Source organism: Drosophila obscura, unplaced genomic scaffold, assembly GCF_018151105.1.
Source record: "Drosophila obscura isolate BZ-5 IFL unplaced genomic scaffold, ASM1815110v1 contig_150, whole genome shotgun sequence".
Lineage (NCBI taxonomy): Eukaryota > Metazoa > Arthropoda > Insecta > Diptera > Drosophilidae > Drosophila > Drosophila obscura.
Genome location: NW_024542736.1, coordinates 9,145,295 through 9,168,520, shown reverse-complemented (window position 1 = coordinate 9,168,520; position 23,226 = coordinate 9,145,295). Strand labels below are relative to the sequence as shown.

General features: G+C 45.2%; 2 protein-coding genes across 2 annotated transcripts; both read right to left on the bottom strand.

Moving 5' to 3' along the window:
• Positions 1–394: 394 nt before the first annotated feature.
• Positions 395–1,449, bottom strand: LOC111077732 (DBF4-type zinc finger-containing protein 2 homolog). The gene has a single exon (XM_022372112.2). The coding sequence runs from the start codon at positions 1,306–1,308 to the stop codon at positions 547–549; it is 762 nt and encodes a 253-aa protein (XP_022227804.1). The 5' UTR covers positions 1,309–1,449; the 3' UTR covers positions 395–546.
• Positions 1,450–2,760: 1,311 nt separating this feature from the next.
• Positions 2,761–4,120, bottom strand: LOC111077731 (DBF4-type zinc finger-containing protein 2 homolog). Its single transcript, XM_022372111.2, has one exon. It carries the CDS (start codon positions 4,014–4,016, stop codon positions 2,982–2,984), a length of 1,035 nt encoding a protein of 344 aa, XP_022227803.1. The 5' UTR covers positions 4,017–4,120; the 3' UTR covers positions 2,761–2,981.
• Between the last annotated feature and the right edge of the window lie 19,106 nt (positions 4,121–23,226).

Sequence of the window (23,226 nt, the reverse complement as noted above, 5' to 3'; positions counted from 1 at the left end):
CAGACAGCGGCAGAGATGCAGATATGCGGCTGGGAATGTATCTGCAACTGCCATGGCATTTGTATTGTATCTGTGTGTCTGCATTGTTTGCGTGCATTTCAAACCGGATGCGCATAAGTATACGAGGATTGACAGGATGCACGGGCCGTGCACTCGTGCATTTTGGCTGCTGCTGTCCACGTGTCCAGACGTGCCCGCCCACGCCCCCGCCCATTACTAATTTGTATTTGTTTTTTTTCCACCAAGTTAATGAATTTCATATAATCGGAATTAATGTGGAAATTATATGCGTTGACATTGCGGCAGACAAAGGGAGTCTCCGCCTACTGGAGGCCTGGATTCCAACGGGCCGAATTTGAGTTCACTTGACAGTTGCCTCACCTGATGCAATAAATTGTCAAAAGAATTTTCAACTATATTTAATCAAATGCATCTCGAAACAATGACAATTGTAAATTTCGTTTCGATAGAGGACTCGAAAAGTGTGCAGTCCGAAACATTCGACAGAAGATTCGAACATTCGCAAGGATCTGCCCTTTTTGTAGGTTAACAAGGGCCGCAAGGACCATAGCCACAGGGTCCAGGTCCACAAGGCCCACATGGCCCGCATGGCCCGCAGGGGCCGCATCCAGGACCGCACGGCCCACATGGCCCGCAAGGACCGCATCCAGGACCACAGGGGCCACAGGGCCCACAGCGTCCCTCGGCAATGGGATACTGGTTGGTGGAGAAGCACGGCAAGGGGCAGCATCCTCCGCCCGGGGCACAGGGTCCAATGGGGCACGGCGGACAGGCGGCGCTCGGCTTGTAGTTGATGGGTCCGTTCGGGTAGCAGCAGTACTCCCTCGGAGGGGGGATGTCGATTGTCTGCGGCTTCGGCTGGCAGAGGATCGACTGGCACACCTCCCTCGGCTCGCAGACCCGCTTCGGGTAGCAGACGACGTACGGGTCCGGTATCATCGACGGGTAGTAGATGACGCGTGGCTCCCGCACCATCTGCGAGACCCAGATCAGCTTCGGCACCTTGATGACTCGCGTGGCGTCGACCACCTTCGGGATCGTGATCTGCCTGCATCGGTTAACGACCATCGGCTCCGGCACTATCTTCTCGGTGAAGACGACCCGCTTCTTGCAGATCATGCGAGGTGGCTGCTGCACGGTGATGCACTTGGGGAAGGGCGGCGGAATGCGCGGCGCGCATTGCGGCAGGGCCTCCAGCTGCGCTGAGTTGTAGCACTTGGGCGAGCACTCGAAGGGCCCACAGCAGGGGTCGCAGGGTCCACATCCCGGTCCACACGGCGAACACATTTTGTTAATCGAGAATTCCAAACAATATCCAAAAAAAATCGAGAAAAACTAATAATTTCGTAAAATTATTTTGCTACTAAATTTGTTAGTTAAATTTGGATCCTTGTCGAAGCGAAACTGAAATCGAAATGAGATCTGGCTGTAGCTCGAGCAGTAACACGGGACTGGAATGATTGTGCCTACCTACTTGATTCGGAATAAAATGAATTCCATACATGGAAGGAAGCCTACTGCTCAGATCAGAAAATATTTGTTGCTGTACAAAATTGACATAAATTTTGGTGGCCATGCAATAAGGCAATATATGCAAAATTGTATGTACATTCTCTATGGTTGCATTCTGTTAAAAATGCAAGTTCTCTATGACAGCAAGCAGGAAAGTATTTTGGGGGATTGTCGGCTCTTATTGTTGCACCGGCGGATGCCAATATTCTATAGATCTAAACTTGCGGGAAAGAATTGCATTCAACATGCCTTTAATCCGAAGCAAATAAAACAGGAGGTTATTTTAAATCAGACAGGCTCCGGCTTTCACTTACTTTTTACGTTTTTACGTTTTAAGTTTTTAGCCAAAAGTCATTCGGTGGTTTTTATTATACCCGTACTCAAAAAAGAGTTAACGGGTATATTCGATTTGTGGTAAAAGTGGATGTGTGTAACGCAGAGAAGGAAACGTTTCCGACCCCGTAAAGTATATATATTCTTGATCAGCATCAATAGCCGAGTCGATAGAGCCATGTCTGTCTGTCCGTCTGTCCGTCCGTCCGTCTTGTTTGACGCCTGGATCCCAGAGACTATAAAAGCTAGAGGAACCAAATTTTGTTTCCAGACTCATGTGATATCACTACAAGTGTATTTCAAAATTTCTAAAATTCTATAAAATCATATGCTCAAAAATGTAAATAGTACGGATATAAGTAGAGTCGCGTCTTTAGAAGCGACTCACATGTTCCTTCTCGTTTTTTACTATTAACCGGGGACATTAGAATCTAATGATCAGACTTTGCTAACTGACAAGCTGGAAAAATAGAGATGGTCTTTTGGGAAATGCCCGCAGACAGAGCGAGAGAAGTATATGTGTGAAGCTGTCTCTTCGGTTAAGCTGTGGCAGAATTAATCCATTGTTTTACTTTGCGGATTCAATTTTGCTGGCTTGGTGGCTGTGTCTGCTGGGGAACATAATTTTGTTTCAAGTATTGCCCCAGTTGTTCGACTCAAAGCCATTAGACGTGTCTAGAGACGGCTACGAACAATAATTTTGCATTCTGTCTCTCAAGCTATCGCTCTCTAGGCAGAAAAATTGGCAAAGTCTAATGTCATAGCACTATTAATAATAGCAGCAAATAAAGCATCGTACAATATATCGTTCCATAAGAATGTCGTTCCCTGATTTGATATATCGCCCGAGTACCAGGCTATATGAGGGCATGCAATAAAGTAGGCAGTGAGCGATCCGTTTAAATTGTATTTTTTTAATTACAGCCCATGGGGTTTTCAGCTGGTTTTGACAATGCAAATTTACTGTAGACTTGGAAAATTTTTTTTGTTTAGCAGGACTCCCCAAACGTTGTAGTCATCAGTTTGAGAGCCATTTTGAGCCGATTAACAAGGACCACAGGCCACTCCAGCGCGACAACGTGTACTCCAGCGTAGGGTTTTTTGGCGGCGGCTGCTTAGCAGGGACCGCAAGGACCACAAGGCACTTGAGGGCCACATGGTCCGACCGGTCCACAATGTGTGTTCCACGGAGTGGGGGCGCACGGGTAGCAGGGTCCACACTCAGGCGATTCGTAAGGACACGGTGGCGAGCACGGCCCACAAGGTCCACATGGTCCACAGGGGCCGTTCAGACCACAGCCACCCGTGCCGCAGGGGCCACAGGGTGCCGGGATGAAAGGACCCGAAGGCATGGTCAGACCGCAGGGTCCGCAATTGGGCACAGCGCACGGCCCACAGGGACCACAACGTGGTCCACATGGTCCGCAGCCACCCGGACCACACGGGCCACAAGCTCCAGGCCCACAGGGTCCGCAGCGAGGACCACAAGGACCGCATCCAGGTCCACATCCAGGACCACAGGGGCCACAGGGCCCACAGCGTCCCTCGGCAATGGGATACTGGTTGGTGGAGAAGCACGGCAAGGGGCAGCATCCTCCGCCCGGGGCACAGGGTCCAATGGGGCACGGCGGACAGGCGGCGCTCGGCTTGTAGTTGATGGGTCCGTTCGGGTAGCAGCAGTACTCCCTCGGAGGGGGGATGTCGATTGTCTGCGGCTTCGGCTGGCAGAGGATCGACTGGCACACCTCCCTCGGCTCGCAGACCCGCTTCGGGTAGCAGACGACGTACGGGTCCGGTATCATCGACGGGTAGTAGATGACGCGTGGCTCCCGCACCATCTGCGAGACCCAGATCAGCTTCGGCACCTTGATGACTCGCGTGGCGTCGACCACCTTCGGGATCGTGATCTGCCTGCATCGGTTAACGACCATCGGCTCCGGCACTATCTTCTCTGTGAAGACGACCCGCTTCTTGCAGATCATGCGAGGTGGCTGCTGCACGGTGATGCACTTGGGGAAGGGTGGCGGAATGCGCGGCGCGCATTGCGGCAGGGCCTCCAGCTGCGCGGAGTTGTAGCACTTGGGCGAGCACTCGAAGGGCCCACAGCATGGGTCGCAGGGTCCACATCCCGGTCCGCACGGAGAACACATTTTGTCGACTTAAAAAGTTCCAAAATAAATTTCAAAAAAGAATATATTAAAATTTTTATCAAAAAATGTGTTTCAGAATTTTTTTCAAAAAATTTTATAGAGAATTTTTTCACAATTTGGAGTTGGTCGGAGCGAGACTAAAAACTGAATGAGATCGAACGGAGACTACAACAGCATGGGGGCCCAAACTATCTACAAGGCCGCCTAGGATTGATATTTTTTACGGTCCTAAACAGGCCCCAAACGGAAAGTTTGCATGCCAACAGGCAAGCTATGACTCCTGATTCAGTTGATGGGCTAAGTAGCCCCATTTTCATATACACGTATGCGTAGCTTTAATAAAGTTTGGTTAAACGCCACTCAATCGCGGAGCACTTGCAGTGAAAAAATTCCATTAGTGACTCTTGAATGAAATGCATTTCCATAAACGAATTTTATCTCCGCATGAGGTATGCGGGCTTGTCCGGGACGATCTCTGTATATTTATTTCTGCAATATGGCATCTGCCGCTGAGTGGGTTTAAGCCTTTAATATGCTAGCGCCTTTATGCAGGCAGTTTCAATTTTTTTTCGCCAATCCATAAAAACTGCCTTGGAAAAAACTACAACGAATTACAGAAAAACGCCAGAAAACACTTTACGGCCGATGCTGGACTATTGAATATATATGTGTGTATATCTCTTCTTTTTTTTTCGTGCCCTGCCTGGACATGTCAGCAGGGAAAAAGCGTTTGGTCGCTGTGTGGCGGCTGCAAAGCTTTATTGTATGGGGGTGCAATCAGCGCTTTGTGCACGCCACCACCATGGCGACGCTGAACAATTGGGCAAAAATTCGAAAAAAAAAACACACACAAAAAAATATAACAAAGAATTTGGTCACGCCAGAGCATCGATGTTGACAAAGGCTTTTACAGGGGATTTCAGGTAAATTCTAAAATATTTTCTTCATTTTTAAATGGATCACAAAACGGCGGTCCGGTCTGGACACCGAACTGACATTACACAGACGAAATTTGAGTTATTCTGCTTTTTAATAGAAAATAAATTGGCTCTATAAATTGTATTAAACATTCAATGATTGCTTGGAGTCTTAAGTCTGGTAAGATTTAATTGAATTTAAAGAGGGAGAGAGAGAGAATGCAGTATAGCTTAAAGTCTATATGCAGATGTAGATGCTGATTTAATCTCTGCTCCTTTCCTGAATATCATATCATTGGCAATCTTTGGCTGAAAATATAATGTGCTAGTAAGAAAATGTCGCCGCAATCGGTACATGAACAAATTGGGCTTCGGAGTAGTTTTCTTTCGTACTGTTTTTATTTGGTATATTACCAGGTTAAGGTCTTAAGGTTCAAAGTGCTTAGCTTTGGTGTTTCATTATGTCTAAGTGCAATCATGCACAAGGTGTGAACTAATATCCAACCTGTGGGTCAGCTGGAATGGGGTTTTTGCTGTTGCCATAAATACAACGTTCTGATATGTGTACACAGATGCATTCAGCTGGCCATTGCCTATTTATTTAGGTCAGCAGTGCATCTTAATTATATATTTGTTTTGGGTCACTTAAGGCATATCAGCAATTGTTTTAGTTCCCCTTATGGCTTCCTATTTATTTAGGTGTACAATCCCTGCTGTAGGTAGATAATTGTTTTGCCTCTTCTGGTGGAAATTTAATTTGATTGAATTATGTTTTACATTTTATAATCTGAAACAATTTTTGCAGCCAAACGTTTATTCAATCGATTTGATTTTGGTCTCTAGGCATTTGCATAGTAATACTTGGCCTGTAATAACAATCGCAGGGCTTAAGGCCACAATTATGCAAGAAAAACATCAACTTCTTTGGGTACTAGGACGACTCTTATCGAGGACCGACGGTCCCCAAAGCATTTGGCGCTTCTGTCTCCTCCGGCCACAGACAAAGCGCCTGCTAATCCCACCATTTGCAGGGACCCAAAACCCTGTCTAATCACAGCTATGCCACTCGGCAGGCATCACCCGAGCGGTTGTGCTGTGCTTTGCCCCCGAAAATTGTCAGCTAATAATGCAAACAATAAGAGGCAACAGTCCGAAGAAGTGGCGCAAATTTGGCATAATTATGAGTACCGCCTCAAGTGGAGTGTGGATACTTGTCGCTAGATACACTCCGGCTAAGGCGGCGCAATTAGCGGACTTAGTTCTGGGGCCAAGATAGAGCAGCAAACAGAGGCGGGCCATAAATTGGTGGTGGGCCGTAAGAAGGCCTGCCGGCACCCAGATAGAGCAGCAAGTGTCAGTTGTCAGATGGTGGTGTCCCCTTGGTTGAGGGGACTGGCTGCGCTGCCTTTATGTGTGCGGTTGGTCGGATTTCCTTCCGCTTGATGTTGCAGGTTCGCTGGCATATTTCTTTAATGAATTTAATCGCGCGTAATAACCCAGTCGGTCCTAGTTTGAAGGAACGTGGTTCACGGGAAAGGGACGGGGGAAGGGTAAAGAGCAGAGAGCCAAGACACACCGAAGCAAAAATTAAAAAAAAAAAAAAAAAAAAAAAAAAAAAAAAAAAAAAAAAAAAAAAAAAAAAAAAAAAAAACAAAAGGGATTCCGAGTTGGGAAAAGGCCAAAAAGAATATTTATATAAATACCACTCAAACCGACAAGCCCCCCTAAAAAATTTCACTGCATGAACATCTGACTGACCACTACACAATTAACCACAAACTAAGGGTAGTCCCTAGTTGAATCACGAGGACACGCAAGAGATATGCTATTTTTTGGGGGGGGGGGGGGGGACCGTCGCAGGCTCTCTTACACGAACAGATACGCCACAGAGACTGGTCGTCGTCCTGTTTCTGGTTCTGCTTCCCGATCCATGGTCGCTTATGTTGTTTGCCAGCAGTCTTTGTGGTCGTTTGACGTTGATAAGTATTCTGATTTATTGACAAGCCAACAGCGAATCTCTCCTCCAATGTGTGTGTGGTGTGTGTGTGCGGGTATTGCGGCTGCATTTATTTAAATTTATATATATGTATGTATGTGTATATATATATATTTATTTATGGGCTCCCCGACACAAACAAATACACACACAGAGACCGACAGGAAAATGGATCGTTATGCCAGGCACCGAATGCGTGCTTTAAGCACACTTTTCGGCTCTGGGCTGTGGCGCTTTTTTATGCATTTGCTTCGCTGCATTTCCGTTTGATTTCAATAATTTCAACATCCGGCACAAACCGGAAATGACAAATAAAATGCACCGCCATTGAAATGCACTGTGCGAAAAATAAACGAGCGCTCTCTCTCTCTCTGTCTGGTTTTTGCATTTGCATATCAATTGAATATAAGGCTGCTCTTCTATTTATCTACCAGTGTTGTTGTTTTTACACTCATTGAATGAGTGCGATAGTATTTTATGCTCTTGATCTGCATCGGGAGACGAGAGCAAGGCCCTTAGTGCGGGTGGTGTTTGGCCTCTCTTTTTCGGTGTGTGTTTGTTTTAATGCAGGCATCTCTTCTTCATCGTCATAAAAATTTTCAATAATGTTTGGCCATTAATAAGTAGACCCAAATGATATAAGTAAGAGGCGCAACTGCTGGGAGAAATACTTAGTGAAAGCCAAAATTTGATGTACCCTTCTGGGCCCTATGTTCTATTGTGGAATTTGCGGAACACAGAGATCATTACTCCGTTTTCAACTTGTAATATTCTTAATTATAAATATGCATGGCACATCTGTGCTTTGGTTTTCTTCTGTTAATCTCGGTTGAGGCAATCAGACGGCTTTGATTTCTCCTCTGACATTTGGTCTGTACGCTTGTATGGCTTTAATTGGCTCATGTGGCATCATCTCGAATGCCATGACACGAAAAATCGCATAAATAACGTGATTTTCGGGGAAGCTTCTTGGCCCCAAATGCATGCCAGGAGCTGGACGAGGCTTGCACAATTATTTTTTTTTTCGTCTTTTATTTTTTATTTGAGGCAGTAAATATGCAGTCACACAAACACACACACACATGCACAGAAAGGGAGAAATGGAGTGAGACATGCTGCATGCATATGTGGAATGACCATGAATTACATAAAAAGCCGCAAATACCGAAGTCAAAATGCGTGGCCTCATGCATGTGTATCTGTATCTGTTTCTGTGTGTGTTTGTGTGGCAACCCAACCCATTGCCACTGCCTCAACGAGTGCCAACTACAGTACAGTCCTTGCAGTCAACGCAGCAGCAGCAAAAAATTCAAATATATATATATTGCAATCCTTTAGGCACGCGGAACATAATGAAACGAAAATGCTACTGTGGCAACAGCCAGAGAGTCCCAGCTGCAAGCACAGTAAGGACCAAAGGGTGGACCAGTACCAGCGCCAGCGCCAGGAAAGTGCACAATGCGACGGCCACAACCGAAGCCGAAGCCGTCCATTTGCCAGTTGCCGAATAAGAGCACAAATAAATAGCAAGAATGAAGGGCAGGATTCTAGCAACGACGATTTAAATACCCTTGTAGGAACGATCATTTCATTGGTAGATTTTTCTATGATATAATCCTACGATCATTATATTATAGTAGTTAAATACAATGGAAAGATAAAAAATATATAAATCTTTGCTTAGATTTGCTACAGAAAGTCTAGTCAGATAATGCGGAAATTTGTTCAGGCTTCAGCATAAATTTTTTTTCCAACTCAAGGCAAACTTCTGGTCAAAGTCGCATTACCCTCTACAAGTGTACAAAAATGTGAAAATATTTCTTTGGCCAACATTTTTACAGCCTCGCTTTCTCGGCTGACCCCCGCTTGCCCAACGATTGCCAGAAATTTTTATACAAAAATGTTTTTATTTATTCTACTGGAGGAGGCTCCGTCTCCGCCTGGCACTGGGTACTGGGACTGGGTCTGGTACTGGGCCTGGCTTGTGGCCGTCGGTTGATTTATATTGATGAATGTCCGTTTGTTCGTTAGTTCCGTCTTTGCAGACGCGGCCAAAGAGATTTACATGTTCGGGCTGTGTGGGCCAGAGGGGGCGGACGTGTGGCAGTTATTTTACTTTGTGCCTTTGCGTTTGCCTTTTGTTGCCGCACTCTCACACAGTCACTCATGTACACACTAGTATGCCGTATCCGTGTGTGCGTGTGTGCATGCTTGCATTCACTTTTGCTGCTGTTGCTTATGCTCAGTGCCAGAAATTATTGCATACTTTACGGAAATTAACCGCATTTCCATTTCTTGCACGCACACAGGATGGCCGCGTCATCTCCTGCTGCTGCTGCTGCTGCTCCCGCTCCCTCCTGCATGTGCAGCTGTTGTTACGACTGCCCCCCTGAATCCTGGTTGCTCTCTTGCCTGCCTCCTGGCCTCGGAAGGACTCCTTCTTCAGCGTTTTCCTCTTGCATATTTACAATTTTAATGACTTTATTTTTGTGCTGGCATAAAATATTTGCATACACTTGAATAACGCATTGGATCAGTGGAATTTTTTATTGGGTTTGTTCCAGAAAGCGTATAAATAAATACATCGAATGTTTCTTTTAGAGAGAATTCATAAATTCTTTATAAAGAGCGAGGACACAAATTAATTGGGTTTGAATGGAAATCACAACATATTATTCACTGTTTATGGTATTTTCATTAATTAAATATGTTCATATTGTATGTCCACTGTCATTTAGAGACTGTGGATATTAATTTTGTATGTTAAAACCTACATTTATCGAAAAGTCTCGATGCAAAAAGAAAGTAGAATTTAAATTTGCGATTTTAAGAGCATCAAAGATTTGGCCTTTGGAGCCAGGGATCCTTTGGCCTTTTTGGTACTTCAGCGCAGTCGCTGAGACTTTCGAGAGGGCTGCGCGAGGGCATAGTGAGGGAATCAGACGACGTCGTACAATCATATTTCTTTGTGACATTTTCCTTGCTGCATTATTAATCAACTGGGAGTATTTTAATTTATGTTGACATGCACTTACATATGTATTTATAAAACGCAACCATTAAAAAGGGAAAATAAAGAAAAAAATAAACAACATGCAGAAGCATAATGCAACTGATTTCAAAGTTATTTTTTCATTATAGTAAGAATCAGAAGGTTTATATATAGCTACTGGAACTTTTTGATATTAGCTCTGAGGGGTGGGTGGGGAGTTTCAAAAATGTTAACCATTTGCCCTTTGCCTTTGTTCGGCTTGATTAAGTTTCCACCTATATAGATTGGAAAACCTTTCACGTTCTCATTTGCGCTTTGAGTGGAAATGGAACGAGCAAACATGATGCCACCAGCTACCTTATCCTCTTATCCCCCTTTTCCATGGACGATGACCATCCTCGTCGTCGAGCAGTCAAAGGCTGCGTGGAGCTGGCGAAGGTACGTGCGAAATGGAGTCTCATTTCCGTTGATTCGAAGTGAGAAAAACGAAAAGGAATGGAAATTCCCATGCAAATCGACAGAGAGAGAGAGAGAGAGAGAAGGAAAATGGTGCAAAATGAAAAGCAAATGAAAAGGAGAAGAAAACAAAAGCCTTGGAGTAAATAGGGTTACGTTTCTCGACAGGTAAGTCCGGCCAGACCACCCACATGATTTGGCTGTAAGCTTCCTCCACAAATTAGATGTCATTAAAGTCTTATTTTATTTTTTTATTTTTTTTTTCCAGTCAATAGAATTTCATTAAAAGCGTCGCCAGGGCCAACAGACAAGACACCTTCAAATCAAATTGGAAGTGAGAATTATTAACATTGCATTCTTGTCGCAAAAGTTGATTGCAATGAGATCGTCATTCAGTTATTCAATCATAGACAGGCAGACAGAGCAATTTCTTTGATTGGACTTTGCTGGATGCTGCATGCTGGGTGCTGCTGCTGCTGCTCCTCCTCGATGAAGTTCAAGTGCTGTTCGGATGGGGCAATTGGCACCCCGGATGCGTAATCTATTTCAAACAGCGACCATGCAAATCGAAGCAGCTTTGGCCCTAGCCCATCGACCCTCAACTGTCGGCTGTCGGATGCATCCAGGCACAATACAACACAATTTGCTGGTATATCTGCTGCTGCTGGTTCCCCTTCCTATCCCATCCCTTCCTGCCCGCCTGACAGGCCGTCTGTCTAACAGCGAGATGCATAGAGAAATTGCATATAAAATGCAGACAAATAAGTTGCTCCCCATGTTTAGCGTATGGCCCCAATGCCTGACATTAACAATGGAGCAACCAGCGAACCCAACAGAATCAGCCAGAAGCCAGAAGCAACAGCAGCAGCAGCCAGCTGGCAATAAAATGTAACAAACACATTGACTGCTGACAAATAGCATTGCCTGTCAATTCATCAAAAAAAAAATATAAAAAAAATACGAGTATATAGGGAAAAAGAGGGAAAACTATTGACAGCCACACGCATCACAGGAAGCGCTGGGAAACAGAGGCACATCCTCATTCTTACCACACACTGCTGACTCGGCAGTGGCAGTGGCAGCAAAAACAGGGGCAGCATCAGTTTCCGCCGACTTCCAGCAAATTTGCTTAGCTGCCACACCAAAGTTCGATTGTAGCGCGGCCGCAAGTGTGTCTTAGAGTTGAGAGACTTTTACAAATTGTTTTGAAATGAAATTCAAACTGCATGCAGGAAACGCTATTCCCTTAGCTCCCCCCCCCATCCACAGGTTTTGCATCTTACAGGTCGTATGAGGATAGCTCCAAATAGTAGACACTAAATAGTAATAGTTTTTTAGGAATTACTATTGGTATTTCTAGGAATACTAAAATTATAATAATATAATATTAAAAATATATAATATAATAATAGAATAATAATAATAATTAATCAATAAAGAAAATATAAATGTTCAAGCATTGAACCACAAAGAAAGCATTTTGTGCTTTAACTTTAAGTACTCCTTTGCAAATTAAGCCTTAAACTCACTCCATAATTGTAAGAGTACAAAGAATAAACGATGAATTCCCTTGGACACCAAGCCCTTACCTTTATTTCATTCATAACAAATTGCCTCAATTATATCCATTGGGCCAATGGCCCCACCCTACTCTCAGACAGCTCTCCCCTGGCTGGCAAGGGTATAAAAACTTTATTAAAAACTTTTCTGCCCAAGCCTTTTTATTATACCTTGTCTGCCTCTTGGCTCTGTTCTTGTTTTATGTACCCAAATATGTACCTATGTATATATATAAATTTTATATTTGTGGATATTTATAAAATACACGCACATTTGGATGCCCCCGTGGCCATAATACTGCACTCCAGGGGCGTTGAAGAAATCAAATTAAGAAACATTTTCTTTGGCAACAACTTTTTGCGTCTGTTTAGAGTTTTCGTAATACTTCAACGACAATCCACCCCCCGTCCGTCCGTCCGTCCGTCCGTCCGTTGCGACGTCTCCTAGCGCTTGTTCTCATGCGCCCCCTTGCAACCATTAGGGTTTTGGGGGCCATGGCTTATTCTGTAGCTGCTTTTGTGGCTACTGCCTGCCTGGTCTTGGCCCCATGTGGTTACTCGAAAATGCTAAATGGTCCCAAAGCAATTGCAGCAACAGCATCAGCAGCAGCAAAGAACATTTTGTCTAATAAAAAAGATGCCAAGGTGGCATCGCCCATAAACAAGCTGTATTTTCTCGGCTGAAAGTGAAATTTGTGGACTTTCTCTAAACAGTTAATGTTTGGTGGTTGCATAACTTTCACTTTAATATATTCATACGAGTATTGGACTTCTTTGGAATGGTATAGTACAGTGGTTTATAAAAGAGAAGAGAATAGAGAGAGCAGACTGAATATGGGCTGGCTTACCTTTTATCTGTGTAGATAATTGATAGTTAGATTATCTTTATCTTTTGCTTTTTCTTTGCTGCAATAACTTAAGACTCGTATCCGTTTCATAATTTATTTACCAGATAGGTCAAAGGTTTTTGAATATTGTATGCTTGACACATTCATCTTGTTCTGTTCCCTCGATATATCTGTATTCCTCCATAAGTAAGCCAATTTACATACAATCCAGCGACTACAAGGCCCATTCCTTTTCAGTTAACCAGATATTTCCAAGGTCAATTCAGTGGCTTTTGTGTTTATGGCCAGGGTCCTGCTCCTGCTTCAGCTTCAGCTTTAGCTCTTGCTTCTGTCGTTCTTCGTATTCACCGCCTCGTTGTATTGTTGTTTTGGCCATATCCCTTTCAAGTTCAATAATGTCATAGAGCGTGTCGCAGGGCAGGCGTCCAAATTTATGGCCAAACGGTTGACCTGGAAGGCCCTGTGGCCTGGCCAGCAGCACGTGCTGCTCTCTTGGCCGGGGAAATAATTTAGCCAAAAACATGTGAAGCTCGCCATATAAATTATGCACACGACACAAAACATGGGTTGCTTTAAGGTATTGTCTATGGGAGCTGCCCTCCGATGCGACCCAGAAACAGAAAACCAACAGCAACAGCAACAACAGCAACAACAACAACAACAAACATAACTCACCGCCTGGCCTTTTATTTTATTGTATTTTATCTTTTGGATTACTTTTTGCCATGACCACAAGAAATAAACTTGAGCATCTTTGGGAAAACCCACAGCAGCGGACAGGAAAAAAGAAAAAAGATTTCCGTCTCATTGTTGCTGCTGCTGGATGGAGGAGAAGCTGACTGCTGCTCCTTTGGCTTGAGTGCGAGTATGCCCCGGAGGTCGGTCTACCCCGGACAAGGCAACAATTGCGCATGTTAACATACTTGTAAGTAGTTTTTCCACTTTGCCATATTCTCCCACATTTTCCTGGGGGCAGCCGCCCAAGTCCAAGTCCAAGCCCAAGCTCAAGCCCAATGCCTTTTGTTTTTGTAATTATCTGCACGTTATTTGTGGGTCAATAAAGTTTCGCCTCATAGTTCGAGGCTGTGGCCATAGAAGGTTTTCCTCAGTTTTGGTCCAGGATTTATGGCATATGCCGCCTCGTTTTGTGGCTAATTTTCACTGCCACTGACCATGCCATAGACCCGTAAACGCTTTCGCTTCTTAAAATAGCATACAAGCGATTTAATGGCTACTCAAGACAAGACTCACTGGGATGTTGATTAATTTATTGATACTCTTCCAGCGATTGTTTCATTCTGCTGTAATTGTAGCTGCCTGTCAGGGGATCGTATTGCAATAGATTTATAAGCAGCACTTCTACGGGCGAAATTCGATAGCGTGTCTTGCTTGGTTGGGTTTCCTTTTTGGTGTGGCACTTGGTACAAATCATTCATGATAAATGGCCCGGCAGTCGATGCTTAATTATTTAATCCCCCGTAAAGTGCCTGCCACCAGTATGCCACCATGGGTCGTCTCTCCCCCTGCCCTACTATTGAGCTATCAAATTTCATGCAATTTAATTTCCCAATTCTTTGATCGCTTGAAGATTATTTCCAGGTGGTATAATGACTAAATAAATAGCGCTAAATAGCACCAACTCAATCATTAGCTCAGTGTTAATTCTAATAATTGCAAATAAACAAATTTCAAATGCCATGTTTTCATTAGACTCCACCCCCGCAGCCACTAATTGATTATTACAGCCGATCGAATGGGCTGAAAACACGCACTGAGGCTGCAACTCCATTTTGTTTTTCAAACAATACACACAGACACCGAGCTTAACCAAATGTTGAACGATAATTAAAATGAAATTTTCGGGTTAAAGCAATTCTTTTTCCGGCATTTGAACCAATCGGTTCGCTGCGTTGTGTGTCGTCCTGCCTGTCAGTTTAGCCAAATAGTTGGTAAAATTTATTTCCTAAATGAACTGCACACAAAAGCCATTGGCCACGATGCGGGCAGGGGCGGAGCAAGCAGCACTAAGCTGACCAGTGCCAAAACAAAGAGAAACCAACAAATTGAATGGCATACTCGTAAAGCGCAAAAAGGCGAAATAAAAGAGAATGAAACTTGATAAAACAATAGAAAAAATAAATTCTAGATGTGTAACTGAAGATTTAAGTACACTTATAAAACGAGGATAACTTTATTTTCTGATTTAATCATCTTTACAATAAATATGTCCATGATATTCGAATCCTTAAGGTATTACAGGTTCAACCAGCTTAACTACGAGAGAGCTGCCATTCCTGAGCGTCGTTTAAGAAGGACATATCTGCAAATTGGTTAAATATGTCTGCCTTCTATGCTCTGCCAAATCATCATACCCTCTGTCAAGGGTAAACCACAGAAGTCCATGGCCGGACTGAAGTACAGGTGTGTGTCTCCCACTCCCTTTCTTCTACTCCTCATTGTGTCTCTATGTGGTAACGTCAATTGTTTAAAAGTGAAAATTCGATTTTGTGGTAAAGCAAAAGCCAATGTGAATGGGAATGGGAAGGGGTATGGAGTATGGGAGCGACAGCAACAGCACAAACAAATGGCGTGCCAAACCAAAGAGCAAAAAACTTTTCCCTTTCCCTTTATTTTTTTTATTTTTCTATGCAGCCAACAAATTTTTGCTCCCTGCTGTCCGCTTGTCTGGCTGTCTTTCCGTCGGTTAGTTTGAATTGTCCATAGTTATAGTTGTTGTTCGTCGTGATGCTTTGCGTCAGTGGCTGGACAGCAGCCTATTGTATGCCCGAGTGTGGAAAAAAATTGACCAAAAGTGTAAAAAGAACTCAAAAAATGGCAAAAAAGTGGGCAGCCCAAGACACCAGCTACGTGGTGAAAAAGAGACACGACACAAAGACAGGGCAATGGGGTGGGGTTTGGGAGATTAATCCAAGTAGGAGACTGCACCAGCAGCAGGACCTGTAGCAGCCGTAGGAGCCTGGTCCCACCACTAACAAGAAACGTAACGATAACGAAAAACAAACTTTAAAAATTGGATTCTTCATTTGCATCGGCAAATCCAATCAAGCCAACGTAAAGACCTCGGCCAGACACATACACAACATAAAGCCGTGTGCAGCCAGTGCCCAGTACCCAGTCCAGTCCGGTTGCCAATCCCACCAGTAGACCAGTAGACCTTTCCAACAGAAGCAGCTCCCACATTCGCCACGAACCACCCACCCACAAGACCGTGTCGTACGCGGCGGTTGCCTCCTGAAAATGGTCAGCGTTACGTATACGCCACTGGAGCCAGCGCCAGGGCCAGGGCCAGAAAGGAACAAAGAAAGAGGCAGCAAGCAGCAGCATGAAAGGGAGAGAATGTGAGCAGGCGAACAATAAATGAAAGGTGTGTGCCTCATGTTTGTCCATACAGTTTGACCATTGCTTATAGGGTAGGTAGGCTGCCACTGACCCCTCCGCTGCACTCACTCCCATTTCCATTCCCATTCCCACTCCCATTCCAGATCAGTTCCCCAACAAACCAATTCGCCCCATCCGGCTGAAAATTGGTAACGATTTGTATTGGAGCGGAGACCATGGACCATGGTCAAGCATAAAAGAGGCTGAGTCTCTGTGGCTGTTGTTGGTCATTGTGCACCGAGTGCCGAATCTTGTTTAAAAGTTTTTGTCTTTTTTTTTTTGCTGTTTTGTTCTTGTTTTTGCTGTTCTCTTTTCAGTTTATTTTTTCAAGCTTTTCCTGTCAAGGGGATAGGGGTAGAGGTGGCATTGAATTGGTGCGAACTGGGGGGGAGTTGATGATGCAATGTGGAGTGGACACTGGGAAAATTTTCTTATTTGTATGCCTGAGCTCACCTGCCGTTATCCATCTGTCTTGTATCTTCATCAAGTTGGCCTGTATTAAGTCGCTTGTTGGTTTGCTTTTCCTGCTCCTCCTCCTCCGTCTCCATCTCCTTCTGCTGCTCCTGCTCCTGCTGTTGTGCCATGTCCTTGCAACAACATTGTGGCTTGCTTTTGCCGGTGAGCTCTTGCAAAAAAGGTGTAGCATGCCTTTCAGAGCTGTTTGAGGCTTCGGTTATTGATTGCATCGGCATACGTTTGCCATTTTATTACAAGCCAAAAAATGGATCAGCAGCGGCCAAAAAAAAAACTGCATCGTGCACCGCCTCACTTCTGTTCTCTGGACTGTGGTTTTTTTGTTGTTATTGTTGTTTCGCCCCATTTTTGGGCCTCGTTAATTGCCTCAAAGCCAAACATTTGCGTCAGTCGAAAACCGCATCGACGTCGTGACAATGACAACGGCAACCGCCGCTTAAATTGCCCAAAACCGCGACAAGTGGCCGTGCCGTTCCGTGCCGCCCATGCTCTTGCTCTGGTTCTGGCTCTCTTGCCTCCTTATCCTTCTCTTTCGGTTAGAGTTGCGGCTATCCGCGGGCACGGACACAGGCACAGACACGGACATGGACAAGGACACGAACGAACGCGCACATAGTCCAATGGAGCGTATAAGAAAACCATTCATTAGCGCTTATCAAACGGCACAGACAGATCTGTCCCACTACCACCACCACCACCAATCAATGGTGTTTGATTTTAGCCCTAAACTACGCTTTTTTTCCACACCCTCAGTAGGGTGCAGGGATTTTGCTACCCGGCAATCGCTGACGTTTATTGTAAATGGCTGTCCAATGAAAATTGTTGTGGCCTATCAACGTCAGCGCGGTCACGGCCGGGCCGTGTGTCATTAGTTCCTGGCCCGTTCTGGGAAAAAACTTGTGTGTGTGTGTGTTCGTTCGCCGGCCGAAAGTCGTGAAAAAAATATATCTGCCATTTTTATCTGAGCCCGTCCGTACACTATGCCTTTAGCACCCCCCCCTGTTCGGTGTGTTGCGTCCTGTTGCTGCGGCTGTCGCTTGTTGCCATGCTTTAGTTTAATTGGCACTTGACAGAGTGACCGAAAGAGCAGGAAAAAAGAAAACAAAAAACAACAACAAGAAAAAGCTGCTGCTGGTCCTGTTCGGGGTATGGGTATCGGTATGGTATGGGGCAGTGTTATCAATCAAATTGACTTTGGCCATATCCATCAGCACGTGTAAGGGATGGGGGGGCCAAGGGTGTTGATGATTTTTTGTTAGATGTGTCAAGTATCTCTTATAATTATGGTGAATATCTCTTAATTGGGGGGCTTTGTGTCTGTTAAGCATTTAATTGTTTAATGGAGCCATAGTTTGGGTATCAATTTCAAGCAGAGAATTGGGAGCGACGGGTGCGGAGTTTTAATCTGCCTAGCAATAAGTCAAAACAATAAAAACAAAATACATTCTGCAATTATAATGGCATTCTGATATCTGCAGACGCGTATTTTATTTTATTTTATTTTATTGGCATTCGGTTCAACCTGTTTTTAGAGCCTCTTGCCATTCGTCTTCTGCTCTTCGAGTATCCTTCAGTCGGGATTATGTTTCAATCGGAGATCTCCTGCCATCAGAAACTTCCTCAATGGGCAACGGGCAAGCCACCAGCAACGAGTGATTGAAGCGTTCTGGACTCTGACAGGGCCGCAAATTAAAGTCTGAGCAAGTCAAACAGCAAAACGAATCCCAAATTCTGGGCAGAGAACTGACAGGAATTCTCGCTTATTGGTGATGACAACACACACACAGCGAAACCTAACGGGTATGCAGTCCTTCTCCAGTTTTGCAATTTGGCCATGGCCAGAATGTTGTTTTATTTGAATAATTAAAAGGCGCACCCACCCATACACACACACGTTCAGACCGTGGGTAGAGTGTGTGGGGAAATGAGGATTGCCCGTCTGTCTGTCTGTCTGGGCTGTGGGCTGCAATGTTATCAGCGGCAAGGCTTACGGTAAAGGGAATTATGCATATGTATTTGAAAATCTAATGTCCTGCAGCACAGCAGCAGCATAGCAGCAGGACTCCAAATGGAGGCCCAGCCCCAGCGGCCACCAGCCAACGAATTTATAACTGATTTCTGGTGATTTAGTTGGCTTGCCCAATGCAATGAGTCGAGAAGGTTTCAGCCCCAGCAACAGCACCAGTTCCAGCTGCAGCGTAGCCACCCGCAGTCCCCTCGTTTTGCTTCTCTTGGCCACTTATTATGCAAAATGCCGCACATGGAGCCACGACCAGAGGCGACAGAGGGAGTCGCATCCAAATGGTTTGGACATGTCATGACAGAGCGCGTCTCATTTATATTGCATGGCCGGAATGCCTGTGAGGCAGCTGAGTCAGATACATAGATAGATACGAGTAGATAGAGCCATGATGGCGGCTCGGTTTGGATCGGATCGGATCCGATTGGATTGTGTATCTCTGTGTGTGGCAGGCTCACTTGCAATGCATTGAAATTCATGGCGAAAAAATGTGGCACAAGGCCGTGTGTCGGCATAAAAGTTAATTGAAATGCTATCAAAGCATATTCAATTAATTTAAATTAGTTCAGCGGCACAGAACGGAACAGAACAGAACAGAACGGCGGAGCAACGCAACTCATCGCAACGGGACGCCTAGGGTGCCGTGCCGCCAAGTTTCCCGCTTTGCACGCTTTTCCAGTTTCCACTTTGCTGGCTGCGATGTTGGTGATGTTAATTATATGCGTCAAGGCTGCTCTGCCAAACCAACTAAATGGCAAAACTTTCTTTTGCCACACTACACTACCCATGACCCTTCATCCGCTGGCTTTGGAGCTGCTGCTGCCGCTGCTGCCGCCTCAAGCGCCGCCGCCTGCCAATGATAAGCATCCAGGGGAAGATCTTCCTCTTGCTAGGGGAAGCCGCCACCCCGAATTCATTAATCAATTATTGCAAACAATTTATTGCCTTGTTTTTGGACCACGCCAAAACAATAAGCAGCGAAGTGCTCTGGCTCTCGGCAAAATATTTATTAAAAATAAATGCTTTACGAAATGTTTTAATGTTAATGTAAAACAAACCGCCCCAAGCAACTGCCAGTCAGTCAAGCAGTCAGCCAGGCAGCAGGCAGCAGGCCCCGAGTCCATTCATCCATCCATCCATCAGTTAGTTGTCGGTTCTGGCAACTCAAGCTTAATTTCGAATGTAATATTGTTTATTTCACATGTCTGTACGGAGGCTGTCAGCCCATTGACAATGTCAAAATTCCAATCAAAATGCAAATTAATAATAAACAAAAATGGTTTGACAATTACTCTGGTGCAACGATCAAGTTAAATTTCAATGAGCTGTCACACAGTAAGACGGGTCTTACAAATTAGACAATGGCAATGGCAAATCCATTGATTAACTGCTAAAAAGGGCAATTGTGTGGAGAGAGAGCATGAGCCACCGGCCATAGTCTGTCAGTCTTGGTAAACTATAATTTTGGCATGCTAATATTTTGATTGTGATGGTGATATCCCTACCGAAAGAATGCGAGCAATCAATTAATTAATAATAAAACTAAAAATTCCTCGGACACTCTGTGTTAAAATCTGTCTTGAGTGAAAAAGAATGCAGCTATGCAATTATAATTATTGCCTAATTGTCTTACGATTCTTATAAGGATTAGGCACCCATAATTATTGTTATCTGCTGCATTGCACGACTATTTCTAGTTGTTTCCTCCCGCTGAGTTCGTTTGTTCTTTCATTTGTTTGTCGGTTCAATTTGCATGGAATTTGGTCAGGTTTTTTGGTATCTGTTCGCTTATTAACGTTTCGCAGTTGGCATTTTCATAGAATTACAGTGCATTGGTTGGTTGGTTGGGTGGGTGGTTGGCTCTGGACGTTTTGGTCAGCCACAGATGGTCAGAAGCATCTGGTCGGATCTGACCCCACCCCCACAACCCCGACACCCGACCAGCCTGGCCTTTGTGTAACTAAATTATTTAGTTGTGTGGCCAGCAAGTAGTGGGGAACTCCGTAGCGAAGCCTAGCCCCAAAACGCGACTCCAACCACGATTGTACCACTGCCTGACGGCCGTCGGCAGACTGGCCAAAAACGCACTGACAGCCAGCCGGGCCAGGCCAGGCCAGGCCAGGCCAGGAAAAACCAGCGAGGCGGAGTGGAGGCATCAAATGATTGCCCCAGACACTTTATAATGCATGAGTCCGGGAGTCCAGTGCCAGAGCCGGCACCAGCAACAGGAAAATGCCGCACAATGAGCATGAACACGAGTAAACAAATTATTTATATCTAAATTGTTTCGGTTGCTGCATTTGTTGTTGCTGCCTTTGCGTTTCATCTGTCTATTTGCCGGTGCACACAGAACGGTCGGGGAGTCCAGCCTGGGCCTGACTCGGACTCGGACTCTCCGGTTGCCATGATTATGTGGCAGAGGCATGCGGACTCTTTTTGTGCCTTTGACTGAGTTTAAGCAGACGCAGCCAGAGATCTCTCCCTGGAACTCCCCCTCCGCCACCCACATCCCATGCGGAGGCAGTCAGACAGGAGTCGTGTCCAAACCAGAACCCCGCGTGAGGTTTATTTATGCATTTCATTTGGGGTCTGCTCCACATCCCTTCATTCTGCTCCGCTTCGCTTCGCTTTCATGTGGGTGTCCTGTCGGGTTCTGTGCTGCGTCTCGCTTTTGAGTTGATGTATTAAAAATTTTCACACATGGCAGTGGGTTGGATTCCACCGAGGAGGAAGAGCAAGAGCAGGAGGATGGCTGATGCCCACCAACTTGCAGGGAAATTTGATTTCCTTCGCCCCTGGCGCACGGCTCCCCCAGTTCCGAGCCAGACGCCAACACAACTTTGACTGTGCATTTTTCAGCGCTTGATTTGCGTTGAAAATGCGCTTCTGTATCCCACACATACGCACCCGGAGAGTGCCTCCATCGGTAGCTGGCTGGGCACACTGCAGTGTGGCGTGGAGATCACACGGTGCGGTGGCTTTTGACGGTGCGTTCATTATGATTAGCAATTTCGGGCGCACTGAGAGACAGCACGAGAGAGGGCGGGACAGACGAAACCCCTTACCAGGTATGGTAGTTTCATACCTGGCTGGAGGGTAAAAGCTGCGCTTGGGGGATTTTTAATAAAAATTTTGTTTGGCTTTTCGTTGGCTCAGGGGTACCACAGAGTCAGAGGATGAGTGGCTTGTGGCTTCTGTGGATTTTGTCATGTGCAACTTGGTTGCTTATTAATTTTGGGCTGGATCAACCACAAATGAACAGACAAAAACCAATGCCTGGGGGATACAACTAGAAAGTGCAGCATGCTGCATTCTTTTTGGGCTACCTTAACAGGAACTCTTAATGTATCCTGGTTTTGTAACGTACTTATGTGCCGCTTCTTTGCCATTAACCATAATGCTTTGTGGACCTTGTCAGGGCACTAGCATCCGCACCATTTTGTGGCATATTCCAGCATGGAATTGCATTTTTGCGTCATTGTTTGATGACTTCCGCTGTTCCTGCTGCATATCCTTGCCACTTAAGCTTCCTTCTTTGCGCTGTAACTGTGGCGCTTCCTGTTGCCATTCCTTGCCATTGTGGCGCCGTGTTCTGGTATGTTGTCACAAGGCACGCACCCCACACACATCCTGGCGCATCCACACCATCTTCATGCCGTTGCTCGTTGCACAAAATACAGTTACCATTTTGTTGTTGTTGCTGTTGCTGTTGTTGCAATTTTATTGCTGCTGTTGTGCTGCCACACTAACTGTAACGCATTGTTGTCAGCGGCAGCGCGTGCCTCATCTTTCCACATCTCGTGGAAATGGAAACATGAAAATTGCATAATCCACGCATTGCGATTTATGACTTTTGCGGCAGGATGACTGATGGCAGGACAAACAAATGTCAGGGAAATGCTCAAAATGTGGATGTAAATGCAACAGCTCCAAGACAAACGCCTGTCACTTCTTTATGCGAGCGAAATGTATTTTCATATATACAAATATATACAAGTATTTTTCATTGCTATAGACTCTGCCTCAGGGGACTTTTGATGCGTGACATTTACACACAGTACTGCCACGACTAAGCTCTCAAGATGAATGCCCATCACTTGTTTTTTGGATCAGTATATCCATGAGTCCTTGTCTTTGGGACTCTCCTCTTCGATTCTTGGCAACCGCAGGAATTACCCACCGGATTCTGAGGTTAATTAGCAATTTACTGCACAAATTGATAGGCTCCTTGGGCCCCTGGCCGCAAAGTGTGAGCCCTGCCCTGTCTGCAGCAGCAGCAGCAGCAGCAGCAGCAGCAGTCAACGCCTATTGGGGCCACACCACCACAGCAGCAATTGCTCAATTAGCCGCCAATGCAGTTGGGCCTCAAACAATAGCTGCCACAAGCGGCTTTCGCTTAAGAGCCAATCGAATCCTGCATAATTAATTTGTGAAATTTCGAGACAGCTGCACTTGACTTAAGCCTCAACGTAAGCGCCAAACTACAAGTACACCTCGAGTGCCCGCCCAAAGCACTCTCAACGGACCGCAGATACTCTGTCAGTTGCTC

Coding starts and splice junctions, on each gene's coding strand:
- LOC111077731 (XM_022372111.2), bottom strand. CDS start 4,016: ATGTGTTCTCCGTGCGGACCGGGATGTGGACCCTGCGACCCATGCTGT.
- LOC111077732 (XM_022372112.2), bottom strand. CDS start 1,308: ATGTGTTCGCCGTGTGGACCGGGATGTGGACCCTGCGACCCCTGCTGT.